The sequence below is a fragment of the Henckelia pumila genome, chromosome 2 (assembly GCF_033568475.1).
Source record: "Henckelia pumila isolate YLH828 chromosome 2, ASM3356847v2, whole genome shotgun sequence".
NCBI lineage: Eukaryota > Viridiplantae > Streptophyta > Magnoliopsida > Lamiales > Gesneriaceae > Henckelia > Henckelia pumila.
The window spans coordinates 133,480,734-133,495,255 of NC_133121.1; the positions used below are offsets into that span (position 1 = coordinate 133,480,734).

Here is a 14,522-nt window from a genome sequence, read left to right on the forward strand (position 1 = left end):
TGAATTGAGAGATGAGTTATTTTGTTATAATTGTGTTTTAAATATGATGTCTCGTGTCAAGATATAGTAAGTCATATGAACTATAAGTTATCGGCAAAAGAATATGAATGTTGATCTTGTTATGATTTTTCATGTATCTTTATGCAATATCTCCAAAAATTTAACTAAATGAAATAAAAATTTTAAATGATTTATGATATCATTCAAATACCATTAATTGTTATAATTATTTTATTTAATCTCAAGAGCTCATTAAATCAACAGTTACTATCTAGGCTGTATTTATTAATGAACTCATTTTGAAAGTACCAATAATTTGTGTCATAATGTTCCCAATTCACCATTTGTAAAAGAACAAAAAGAAACAAAAAATTTACACCCCCACTTGGAACACAAATCAGAAAATATCGAGCTTAGGATGAAATTTCGGTATCAAAATATCATATAAAATCAATCGTGTCAAAATATTACATTTATTAAGCTTTTGGGTCGAAAACTCAATTTTCACAATGCTCTTCTTTAACTGGAAAAGAGAACTCTTACATATCCAACAAAATTGTTTATTGTCTACTCTCTTTACTTATTTTGATTATATTAAAAATCCTCTTGTGTGATTTTTTAGGAAAACCTTCTTTACATCTCAATACACAGGAGAGAATAATTTTCAAAAAACAAAACAAAGATTCATTCAATCAAGTACCCTTGGTTTGATTTTGGATGATGACCAGATATGTTGGTCCCATGGACTTGTTGGGAATCTGATCTTTGGAATTCCATTAGTTGGATTTTAAAATGTTTTACTGGGTTGTTCTTTGTTTCTTTCTTCTTCCTTACGAGAGAGACTTTGCTGCATTTCCATCTGTTGAAACTTCAAAAGTAAAGAAAAGCATATTGATATTAATTATTAATGTAGAAATGGACAACCTTACCTATGGACCCCACCAATTCTATTCCGTAGGCCCCACTGGTGCGCAAATCTCATGTATCTCTCTCGTCTAATTTATTATTCTCTGTTTCTCTCTACTTTCTCTGCAAAGAATGTGGCCCCAGCAGATCCAAAAAGCTTCATTTTCTCCCACACTAATTTGGGCCTTCCTCTCATTTCACAGCCTTGTCCTTTTTTTCAACACTGAAACTGAAAGAATCCCAGCATCTCTCTTTCTTTCTATAAAAATGTCTGCTTTCCTCAAAGTCTCAGCTTGTTTCGGTTCCCCATGACAATGGCTTCTTCTCTTATTTTCTCCCCCTCACATTCGCCTTCTTGCCGGGACTGAAGTTTTTCGTTTTATCTATCCTTCTCTTCTTCATCATAATTTGTTTCTTTAAACAATTTCAAGGTTGTAAAGGACTTGGTTGCAGCTTTTTTAAGCCAGCCTTCGCGCACATATCTTTTGCTCTCGCATCAGGTAGTTTCTTTCTTGTTTGTTTTCAAAAAGATCTCGTCTTTTTACGGATATTCTTTGATGGGTTTTTATTTTCTCCTTGTTTTTGTAATTCGGATGCAACATTTCTAAACCAGTGTGTGCGCGTTTGCGAGTACACATGTCTTCGGTAATTTAAATGTAGAGAAGATAAGAGCTTGATGTTGGTTGGTGGCGGATGATGATTTTGACGATTTGATCCGTGAGAAACTCTGATAATGACAAAGAAATCGATTTTTTATGTTTGCCTTTTGTTTTTTCCATGTTGGATTCTTTGTATCTCATATATCTTTTCTTACTTTTGTGGGAATTGTAGAATATTGTTTGTCATTTCTCCTATCCCCACAATCCGATTTTGTGTGCTGCCTAATGTTCATTATCAAAAAATTTACTTTCGGCAGTTTATTTCAATCTTGCTTCGATATTCTTTTTTGAAATGCTTTGCCTCCATAAATGAAAATTCTCGTGAACAGGAAACGATTGAGTGATGTTAAAGTCGATGTTTTTGTGCAGAATCACAGATGCTTTGTTGAGTTGAATTTTTCAATCCCATTGATGTCTGTTACTCACAAAACGGCTTTATATTTATTTTTTTGAGCTGATTTTGTGACTTTTATCTAATCTATTTCCTGATGCTGTTTATCCTAGGTTTTTCTACTATTCATATTTTGTTTTTACAGTTATGCTTTTCTTTTGCTTTTTTAGTGACTTTTGGATAAGCTTACAATATTCAGACTGCTAAATAGGCAATAGGTTTCACCATTTCAATGTTATTGGCTTCTTTAGTAACTTGCGTGCAGATTTTAACTATTGCAATCCACCAATTTTACATTTATCATGTTTGGGATATTATGCAAAGTTGAAAAAGGAAGAAACATAATAGAAAACTAAGAGATGGGGTGTGAAGTTACCCACCCGCCATGGAATTGTCTTTGCAGTCTATGATTGATGAAACTATGTTTTAATCGATGGCGCATCACACTAATAATATGGTGTTAAAGTCTTTACAGTATTATCAGGCCACCACCCACTAGCCTGATGCTTTGGAAAATTTGGTCTGTAACATATTATCATTGACTCATCGTAAGTGGTCACGAATTGGAATTCTGCAGACACAATCCCATTATAGTCCATACGGTGATATTAGTGGTCATTGATTGGTCTTTGTAGCTCAATCCGATCACATGCACGTGTACATTTTGGATATTAATCCCGGATATATATTTCTTGTTCTCCTTACAGGTGATAAGCACGTTTAAGTTTAAGTGCGGTTTACTTACTTGGATCTTGAACTTGAGAATGTGAGAAGTTGTTGATAACAAACAAGGCTTATTTTCAACAATTTAAATTGATGTTTACCTTAGTTTTTTTAAAAAAAAACAAACAAACAAAACAGAAAACAAACAAATTGATGTTCAACTTTTGTTTATGAAAATGTGCCAACTATTACTTCTTCTGCCTGTTAGTCACAAATTTTAGCAGGTCGATTTTCATTTACTTACATGTTCATTTCTACATATTTCAGCTATGCAGTGTACAAGCTATGTCCCTGTGTATTACCATGCAAAGGATCTTAATGTATGTGCGAATGGATTTTCATGGCACATATTTAATGGTGATCACAATTATGCGGAGGCTCGAGGCACCAATGTATTGTTGCCGTCGTATACTCTGGAGCAGTATTTAGGTTATGACAAAGATGTAATGAGGCAGATAATTCAAAATCATGATGCCACATTCAGATTCCAGGTACATGTTTGCAAGCGTTCGATCTTTGAAGCAGAGACTGTATGGTCATGATGTCAGGGTTTGCATTCTTCCTTTTGTTTTGGAATTGTGGTATACAGTGAGGGAAGTCGTCTCCTTATTTTCTAAAAATTTGATTTATATCCCATATTTCACTACGTAGCTCACCTTCATCTAAATCTTGTGAACATCCCTTAAATATTTTTTTACACGATATCCATTTTAAATGGCTGTATTTGCTATAAAAAAAAATTTATTGATAGTCGAAGTACTATGTATTGATAGTCGATTCCTTTTGATTTAGAAATCATTACACCATTTTAGCACATTCTTTAACCAATGCTATAATTTGAGGTTTACATCAACTTTTTCTGTTGCTCTCTTAGGTGGCGGAGCTGCATCGCTTATATAGAAAGCAAACGGAGTTGATGGATGAAATCAAGAGCCGAGGAATCTTTACACAGTTGCAGTTACAGACATTGGAGTCGAATCATACTTTGTCTCAATCCCAATCTCATAGTTGCAAGACTCTGCTGCCACATGCTACAAGTTGCCTCATTGAAGATTCTCCACATGTCAAAATGCCTATGTTATCTGCAGATGATGTTCAGAAACGACCATTTTTTGTTGCTGGGAAACTTCACGAAACTACTACAGTAAAATCCAGCTCTTTTCTTACAAAAACCAGTTTTAGTGGAATCAAAGCACCCCCTTTTCAAAGCAAGAGACACGATATAAAAATTTTGGATCTTGAAATTCCAGCTTATCCGTTCCATGATAGTGGAAAGGAGCGGTTTGAATATGAAAGTTGCACTGCTCATCCTGTAATTCCCGACGTTCATCCTCCGAACAAAACGAGATACTTGATTGACTTGAATGAACCCGCATTTCTTGGATCGATGACGTCAAGTTCCTCTGTTCCTTTTCAACCTTGTGGTGACAACATCGTAAATGGTAACTCAAGTTTTTATGGAGAGGAAGCAAAACCAGAACATGTACTTTATAAACGCTATGGAGTTGTAAACTGCGAAGGGAGCTCTGCTGAAAAAACATCATCTTTGGATATTGATTTAAATTCTACACCCCTCAGTTGTATATCGGAGACCGATATTACTTTTGAAAGCATCGAGAACATAAATGAGGAAATTAAAGTTGGAGATTCTGACAATGATGGAATGATATCTGTTAAGGAGATGAACTTGGAGGCTCATGCAAGCACAGAGAATAAGGAGATGAACTTGGAGGCTCATGCAAGCACAGAGATTGAGCTTTCTTCTTCTATAGGAAATTCCACGTACATTCCAATGAAGACCCCTCTTTTTTCCAAACAAGTTGAGGGAGAATCAACCATGGAACTCGATATGATTGGAGCAGAAACTTTAGTTCTGATTTCTACATTGAGGAATGAACAGTATAAGAAGAATTCAAGCTCAGAGCCAGCGGGAAACTCGAACAAAACTCTATATTGGTTTGCTGACATAATTGCTTCTGTTGATCAAGAAACAGAGGTTTTCGCAACGGACCAATCTCTCCAACAAGCTGGGCATAATGTTCATGTCAAGGAGGAGAAAGAAGCTGATAAAATAACAGGTTCGTTTAACAGGGACCGTGTAAACAGAAAAAAGCAGCACAAACACTCCCGGAAAATATGTTTACTGAGAAGAAATGCCAGCAAGAATACATGTGCTACAACAGGCAAATGTTGCAAATTACAACATTTGGATGTCATTCAAAAATCACTTGACTCGAAATTGAGGCATCTTCCTGCAGGTAACCATGATAAACAGGGATTTCTTCCAAAGTGCTTGGACGGTTGGGGGAAGATAAGAAAACGTCGAGACGCCCCTAGACGTCGAGCTAGTAAATTTCTAGTCATCAGCTGAGTCAGTTAACGTTGAGGGAAAGAGGTGAAATTCTTGATTCACTGTGCGCTAAAATGTGCTAGCTCAACACTGTTAGTTTGTCAGGATTCTGGGGTAGTTTGTGAAATGAATATTCTTGTAAATAAAAAATGATGATCGCTAAAGAACTTGTCAAGAACTCCTTATTTATTGATAAGCTTTGTAGCATTGCCTTGATTTCTAACCAAAATGTGTTGTGCGTTCTTATTAAGTCAGATCCTATACAAATATAAGTGGACGCTAACGAAAAATGATAGAAATTACTGGTAAATTATTTAGTACAATTTGTTATATGATGTATGACAAATATAAGCAAGAAAAATTACTTCTTGATTGTTGACATCGTAAACTTTGTTTACAACCACCAAAAACATTAATGAATACATATCATTGGTGTTGGGTGCATAGATATGCTACTGTTATATCTAAGCGCACACACGATTGCAATATACCAGCCAAAAACCAAATAACAACAACAGCAATATGACTACGCAAATCAGCAAGAACACAAACAAATGAGAGACACAAGATTTACTTGGTTCGGATCATAGATCCTACATCCAAGGTTCTGGGTTATCACCCATATGAATTAACTAATGATCAAATCGATATCACATTCAATACAATCCACTCTTCACGATAACCACAAGCTATAAAACAGAAACTCGTGTTATGCGTAAACAAGAACTAGCAAGCACAATATCTTCCAATTTCTAGCTGCTATCAGACGTCAGAGATCAACAATCCAGAAGATTTGCCTTTAGTGTTCTTTAGGGATTTGAACGAGAGAGAGAGAGAGAGCAATCCTTGATCGTATATTCTGCACTTGTGTGTCTGCTACTCTAACTCGATCCAGCTGCTTAATTAGGAACTAACACAGTTAATTAACCGTCCTAACTAACTAATAGCTCCTGGCCGTTGGATCAAGCTACTTTCTTGTTGACCAATCTCAGCCACCAATTGTAACTTAATGCAGAGTCAACAATAGTCTTCACAAATCTCCACCTTTGACTTGATTCAGTTGCATCTCTAGTGAATCCAATGAGTTCCCATTTTACTTCTGTTTGATTACTCCACCAGTTTTAGCAAGCTCAAAGCTTGATTGAGTTTGCTCACAGTAACTACTTTGGTTAGCATGTCTGCTGGATTTATCAGGGTATCAATTTTCTGAATGTTAACAAAACCTTTTGAAATGATGTCCCTCACAAAATGCAACCTCATATCTATATGTTTTGTTCTCTCATGAAAGACCGCATTTTTGGACAAGTGAATTGCACTTTGTGAATCACAATAGACAGTAACATGCTTCTGTTCTAGACCCATTTCAGCAGCCAACCCAGCAATCCAAAGTCCTTCTTTAACAGCTTCTGTTAAGATGATGTATTCAGCTTCAGTTGTAGATAAGGTCACAACATTCTGTAGATGTGACTTTCAACTTACTACATTTCCTCCTACAGTGAATACATAACCTGAAACTGATCTTCTCTTGTCAAGATCACCTGCATAGTCAGAGTCACAATAGCCATTGACTTCACAAGTATTTATAGCTTCTCTTGAGTATTTTAACTTCAATTTAGTAGACCCTCTCAAGTATCTCAATAACCATCTAACTGCTTGCCAATGCTCTCGACTTGGTTTACTCATGAATCAGCTTACTAGTCCCAAAGCATATGATATATCAGGTCTTGTTGAGATCATCATGTACATGATACTCCCTATTGCATTTGAGTAAGGAATATTTTTCATGTAAACAGCCTCAATCTCCTCTCGTTCTTCCTTGACTGCTTTTAACTTGAAATGAGCCCCAATAGGAGTATTTACTGACTTTGCTTCTTCAATTTTAAAGAGATTCAATATTTTGTCAGCATATCTTTCTTGTGACAGAAACAAAGTCTTATGCTGTCTATCTCTCATGATTTCAACCCCCAGGATTTTCTTTGCTGCTCCAAGATCCTTCATTTCAAACTCCTTATTGAGTTGTTTCTTTAGATATTCAATTTCCTTGGAATCTCTGCAGGCTATAAGCATGTCATCCACGTAGATCAATAGATAGATATACATTTGATTTTTAAGCTGCTTGAGATAAACACAACAATCAAATTTTGATCTGTTATACCCTTGTAGCAACATGAAGTCATCAAACCTTTTGTACCATTGCCTAGGTGATTGTTTAAGTCCATAGAGTGACTTCTGTAACAAGCACACCTTTTCAGATTGTTGATGAACTTCAAAGCCTTTTGGTTGTGTCATGAGAATCTGCTCTTCAAGGCTTCCGTGCAAAAAAGCTGTTTTTACATCTAACTGTTCTAACTCCAGGTCTTGTATAGCAGTGATAGCAAGTAGAATTCTGATGGAAGAGTGTTTGACCACAGGGGAGAACACTTCAGTATAATCAATTCCTTCAACTTGAGAGAAACTTTTTGCAACTAGTCTAGCCTTAAACCTTGGTTGTTCAACTCCTGGTACTCCTGGTTTTCTTTTAAATATCCACTTACAGCCAATCACTCTTTTGTCTTTTGGCTTATCAACCAATACCCATGTGTTGTTCTTGATTAAAGACTTAAACTCATCTTGCATAGCTCTTTTCCACAAAATACTGTTTTTACTCTTCATAACCTCTTCATAGGAAGTTGGCTCTTCCAAGTCCATTAATTCAGCAACATTCAGAGCAAAAGCTGTGAAATCAGATGATGTAAACCTCGATGGCAGCTTAATGTCTCTTCTGACTCTATCTCTTGCAAGCAAATATTCACTCAGATACTGGTCCTGTTCAAGCTGTTTATCCTCTTCATTTCTGTTAGCATCCATCATCTCAGTGACTTGGTCTTGACTATGATTCTTAGTATGACTCAAATCATAGAAGTCTTCAGGTTCATTTAGATCAGCTCCACCTTCATTCTGAACTGTTGTAGCATCCAATGTCTGTACCTGATCTCTTATCTGTGAATCCTGCTCAGCTTGATTAGAGCTGGCTGGCTTTGTGACATTGTTGTTAGTCTTATAAAAAACAGCTTCATTAAATATCACATCCCTACTAATGATACATTTTAGATCATCTAAAAGCCAGACCCTATAATCCTTAATTCCAGTGGGGTAACCTAAGAAAATTCCCTTCTTTGCTCTAGGACTCAACTTTCCTTGATTGGTATGAACATACACACTACAACCAAACGTTCTTAGGTGTTTATAGTTTGGTTTCATGTTAGACCATTTGAATTATGGTACCAAAAATTCAATGGCAGAGGAGGGTGACAAATTGATTAGGTAACAAGCTGTGGAAGCTGCCTCTGCCCAGAATTTTTGTGGCAAACCACTCTCACTAAGCATGCATCTAACTTTATTCATAATTGTTCTATTCATGCGTTCTGTAACTCCATTTTGTTGTGGAGTGTAGGTGCAAGTCCTATGTCTTGCAATACCATTTCAAGCACAATAATCATCAAAATCATGGTTGCAAAATTCCAAGCCATTATTAGTTCTCAAGGTCTTTATTTTATTTCCAGATTGATTTTCTACTAAGTTTTTCCATTCTTTAAACTTACTAAAAGCTTGATCTTTGGTTTTAAGAAAATAAATCCAGACCTTTTGAGAATAGTCATCAATTAAGGAAATAAAGTATTGACACTTTGATAAGGATAGTGTTACCTATGGAGAGCCCCAAAGATCAGCATGGATATACTCCAGTGGTGATTTTGTGTTGTGAGTTGCTGTATTGAACCTTAATCTATGTGTTTTCCCTAGTACACAGCTCTCACAAAAATCCAGATTGGTTATCTGACTCTGATCCAGAAAACCCTGTTTGCTTAATTCTTGAAGCCCTTTCAAACTCATATGACCGAGTCTTTGATGCCATAATAATGTATGATTCTTATCAGTTGTAGTCACATTGATTTCAGATGACAGTGTTGTTCCTTGGAGTACATACAACCCCTGCCTTAGACTTGCCTTCATTATTACCAGTGAGCCCTTAATCACCTTCAAGGAGTCATTTTGAGCCTTAAAGCTTAGCCCCTTATTATTCAAAGTACCTAAGGAGATCAAATTTCTCTTCAAGTCTGGAATATACCTTACATCTCTTAGGATTTTAATAGAGCCATCCCACATTCTTAGCTTGATTGAACCAATCCTTGAGATTTTACATGATTGATTATTTCCAAGAAGCACATATCCAGTGTCAACTTCATGAAGGTCATTGAACCAATCTCTTCTAGGGGACATATGGTATGAACACCCTGAGTCTAGTATCCATTCCTCCTTAGTTTCCTCAGTGGAGATGGTAAGGACTTCAGCTTCTTCATATCTTTGAAGTATATTTGCTGTGTCAAGATTAGATGTAGTTTCCTGTCCCTGACCTGTCTTCCTTAAAGGGCAGAACCTTCTGATGTGACCCTCTTTTTTGCAAGACCAACATGTCCTTCTTGGTCTCGATTTAGATCTAGATTTGGATCTCCATCTGTTAGGCTGCCCCTTTCTCTCCACTGACCTGCCTCTTACTGTCAAGCCTACTCCAGCTGGTTTTTGAAGCTTTTCATTAGCTTTCAAATCTAGTTCCTTGGAATAGGCAGCTCCTGAAACTTCTTCAAGAGTTAATGTCTCCCTACCATACTTCAAGGTATCCCTCAGTTGGTCAAAGGCTTTTGGCAGTGAGTTTAGGAGGAATATTGTTTGGTCTTCTTCATCTATCTTTACCTCCATATTCTCAAGATCCGATAATAGCTTTGTAAACTCATCAATGTTCTCATCAATGGACTTATTTTCATCCATTTTGTAGCTGTAAAACTTCTGCTTCAAATAAATTTTGTTCGGTAATGCCTTTGTCATGTATAGTTGCTCCAGTTTGAGCCACATATCAGCTGTTGTTCTCTCCCTTACTACCTTCCTTAGAATCTGATCACTTAGGCTCAAGACTATAGTGTTTCTAGCCTTCGTCAAGATCTCAGACTTATTTTCTTTGGAATCTGGAATCTTGGATTCTCCAAGCAGTGCATTATCTAAGCCTAGATTACCTAAATGTGCAATCATTTTTTCCCTCCATAGATTGAAGTCATTTTTTCCATCAAACTTCTCCACTTCAAATCTTGATGAAGACATCGATAAGGAATGTCTCTGGCCAGTAGACATTCTTTTACGGATTGTTCACCCAAGAATAAAACGAAAAGAAGATTTGGAAACCTTGTTGCCGAGGGAAAAAAACTTTAACCACAGATCAGATTCTTTGCCCCAAGATTTTATCCTTGAGGCTCTGATACCACTTGTTATATCTAAGCGCACACACGATTGCAATATACCAGCCAAGAACCAAATAACAACAACAGCAATATGACTACGCAAATCAGCAAGAACACAAACAAACGAGAGACACAAGATTTACTTGGTTCGGATCATAGATCCTACATCCAAGGTTCTGGGTTATCACCCATATGAATTCACTAATGATCAAATCGATATCACGTTCAATACAATCCACTCTTCACGATAACCACAAGCTATAAAACAGAAACTCGTGTTATGCGTAAACAAGAATACTTCCAATTTCTAGCTGTTATCAGACGTCAGAGATCAACAATCCAGAAGATTTGCCTTTAGTGTTCTTTAGGGATTTGAACGAGAGAGAAAGAGAGAGAGAAATCCTTGATCGTATATTCTGCACTTGTGTGTCTACTACTCTAACTCGATCCAGCTGCTTAATTAGGAATTACCACAGTTAATTAACCGTCCTAACTAACTAATAGCTCCTGGCCATTGGATCAAGCTACTTTCTTGTTGACCAATCTCAGCCACCAATTGTAACTTAATGCAGAGTCAACAATAGTCTTCACAGCTACACATGATGATGAGAGATGTATATTGTGCTAATTACCATTGGATTATTATGTATGCATAAGATGTTCTTGCATATGAACCACATATGATTTTTTAATAATCCAATTATAATTAACACATGATATCTATTATCAATCTATTATCTATTACTCTATTACTATTATAAATATATGAGTTTCAACTGTGAATTTTTTAATTTGTCATTATGTATTTTACATAATATTAATTAAATATTTTGTCATTTTCAATGTATTTTTTAGTTTTCCCTTTCATTTTCTAGATTAGTCTAGAATAATTAATTTTTTATTTCCAATGTATTTGTTGGCTTTTCCTTTCATTTTCTACATTAGTCTAGAGTAATTAATTTTTTTATTAATTGTTAACATTTAATTCATGTCTAAAATTAATAATAATAATAATAATAATAATAATAATAATATTTTTTTATTTTTCCTTTCATTTTCTAGATTAGTCTAGAGTAATTAATTTTTTTTATTTGTTAACATTTAATTTATGTCTTAAATTAAAAAAAATTATTTAATTAAAATTTATCTTAAATTTTGTATCTATTTGCTTATTCAAAGTAAATTAATTGTTAAATTTAATTCATTTCCTAAACTAAAAAAATTATTATATCTATTATCTATTTCTATTTATATTACTACTATTATAAATATATGAGTTTCAATTGTGAATTTTCTAATTTGATCTTATGTAAGCTAGCTCAATGGTACCAGGAATCATAAAACTTTGTATTTAAGTCTGGGGTACAAGGTTCGATTCCTGGGGATCACAAAAAACTCCCTACTAGGGGGAGAAGGTCATGAGTGTGATGCCCGTCAAACCATATGGTCCGAGCCCATGCTATAGGCTGGGGAGGGATGCGGTGGAAGGACGTGGGTCGTTACATAAAAGGGCGCCCTTTTTTTGTAATGGACTGGGTTGGCCCAGCCATTCTTTCACTCATGGTCTTCTCCCCCCTGGTGGGGAGTTTTTGCCTTCCCCGGGAATCGAACATTGTACCCCAGGCTTAAATACAAAGTTTTATGATTCCTGGTACCATTGAGCTAGATATTTTGTCATTTCCAATGTATTTTTTGGTTTTTCCTTTCATTTTATAGATTAGTCTAGAATAATTAATTTGTCATTTCCGATGTATTTTTTGGTTTTTTCTTTCATTTTTTACATTAGTCTAGAGTAATTAATTTTTTTATTAATTGTTAATATTTAATTTATATATTAAATTAATAATAATATTTTATGATTTTTTCTTTTATTTTCTAGATTAGTCTAGAGTAATTAATTTTTTTATTATTTGTTAACATTTAATTCATGTCTTAAATTAAAAAAAATTATTTAATTAAAATTTATCTTAAATTTTGTATCTATTTACTTATTCAAAGTAAATTAATTGTTAAATTTAATTCATTTCCTAAAATAAAAAAATTATTATATCTATTATCTATTATCTATTACTCTATTATAAATATATGATTTTCAATTGTTAATTTTCTAATTTGCCCTTATGTATTTTACATAATATTAATTAAATATTTTGTCATTTCCAATGTATATTTTGGTTTTCCCTTTCATTTTTTAGATTAGTCTAGAATAATTAATTTGTCATTTCCAATGTATTTTTTGGTTTTTCCTTTCATTTTCTATATTAGTCTAGAGTAATTAATTTTTTTATTAATTGTTAACATTTAATTCATGTCTTAAATTAATAAGAATAATAATAATAATAATAATAATAATAATAATAATAATATTTTTTGATTTTCCCTTTCATTTTCTAGATTAGTCTATAGTAATTAATTTTTTTTATTATTTGTTAACATTTAATTCATGTCATAAATTAAAAAAAATTATTTAATTAAAATTTGTCTTAAATTTTGTATCTATTTACTTATTGAAAGTAAATTAATTGTTAAATTTAATTCATTTCCTACACTAAAAAATTTATTATATCTATTACTATTATAAATATATGAGTTTCAATTGTGAATTTTTTAATTTGCCCTTATTTATTTTACATAATATTAATTAAATATTTTGTCATTTCCAATGTATTTTTTTGTTTTCCCTTTCATTTTTTAGATTAGTCTAGAATAATTAATATTTTATTTTCAATGTATTTTTTGGTTTTCCCTTTCATTTACTACATTAGTCTAGAGTAATTAATTTTTTATTAATTGTTAACATTTAATTCATGTCTTAATTTAATAATAATAATAATAATATTTTTTGACTTTTCCTTTCATTTCTAGATTAGTCCAGAGTAATTAATTTTTTTTATTATTTGTTAACATTTAATTCATGTTTTAAATTAAAAAAAATTATTTAATTAAAATTTATCTTAAATTTTGTATATATTTACTTATTCAAAGTAAATTAATTGTTAAATTTAATTTATTTTCTAAACTAAAAAAATTATTATATCTATTATCTATTACTCTATTACTATTATAAATATATGAGTTCCAATTGTTAATTTTTTAATTTGACCTTATGTATTTTACATAATATTAATTAAATATTTTGTCATTTCCAATGTATTTTTTGGTTTTCCCTTTCATTTTCTAGATTAGTCTAGAATAATTAATTTGTCATTTCCAATGTATTTTTTGGTTTTTCCTTTCATTTTCTACATTAGTCTAGAGTAATTAATTTTTTTATTAATTGTTAACATTTAATTCATGTATTAAATTAATAATAATAATAATAATATTTTTTTGATTTTTCCTTTCATTTTCTAGATTAGTCTAGAGTAATTAATTTTTTTTATTATTTTTTAACATTTAATTCATGTCTTAAATTAAAAAAATTTATTTAATTAAAATTTATCTTAAATTTTGTATCTATTTACTTATTCAAAGTAAATTAATTGTTAAATTTAATTCATTTCCTAAACTAAAAAAATTATTATATTAATTGAAATATGTCTATAATATATATCTATAAAAGTGATTTTTTAGTTATTGTGACTTTTCATTTCATAATTAATACTTATGTGTAATATTTTTTTAAAATTTTAGAGACTACAAATATAATCAGCAACATCAATATTTTCTTGTACAGTAAAAAATATACTCATTTCTAGATTAGTTCCAATCAATTTTTTAATTTGCCCTTCTTATCTACATACTATTAATTAAAAAAAATAGACTTAGTTTAAATAAGTGAAACATAGATAGCATGATTTTAATTAAGTTTTAAGTTGATATTTGTATTACAGTATAATAATTGTCTAATAGAATTAATTAATACTACTAAAATAAAATAATTATATAAGTAATTAATAATATTAAGTTAATATGAATAAATTGTTAAAAGAGAAGGACATATGATATTCAATATGATAACTAGACTATATAATTGCGACATGCCTGTGAGCATAGGCGAGTTGGTAAGATCTGAGGTGACGTGGGAAGAGATTCTCCAGCGTTGCGGGTTCGATCCTCGTGTGGAGCATGTTCCCTGCTGAAATATTGTGGGGTTATGCTCTGGGGGTTGGTCATGTTGCTCCCTCCTTCAGGTCTCTACCGCTCGTGCACATCCCTTGATTTAACATCCGCATGAGCCAATGTGTCTCTGACTTATGTGGAATGAGGTCCCAAATAAGTGAGAC

At 32.8% G+C, this 14,522-nt stretch overlaps 1 protein-coding gene across 2 annotated transcripts; it reads left to right on the plus strand.

Annotated features, from left to right (window-relative positions):
• Window positions 1-566: 566 nt before the first annotated feature.
• On the plus strand, window positions 567-5,236 carry LOC140882666 (uncharacterized). Of its 2 annotated transcripts, XM_073288805.1 has the most exons (4): window positions 567-1,406; window positions 2,947-3,170; window positions 3,554-4,351; window positions 4,391-5,236. In XM_073288805.1, the coding sequence occupies exons 2-4, from the start codon at window positions 2,949-2,951 to the stop codon at window positions 5,048-5,050; spliced, it is 1,680 nt and encodes a 559-aa protein (XP_073144906.1). In that variant the 5' UTR covers window positions 567-1,406; window positions 2,947-2,948; the 3' UTR covers window positions 5,051-5,236. The 2 variants fall into 2 exon arrangements, with proteins under 2 accessions (XP_073144906.1, XP_073144905.1); XM_073288804.1 differs by having other exon boundaries at window positions 3,554-5,236.
• The last annotated feature ends 9,286 nt before the right edge of the window (window positions 5,237-14,522 follow it).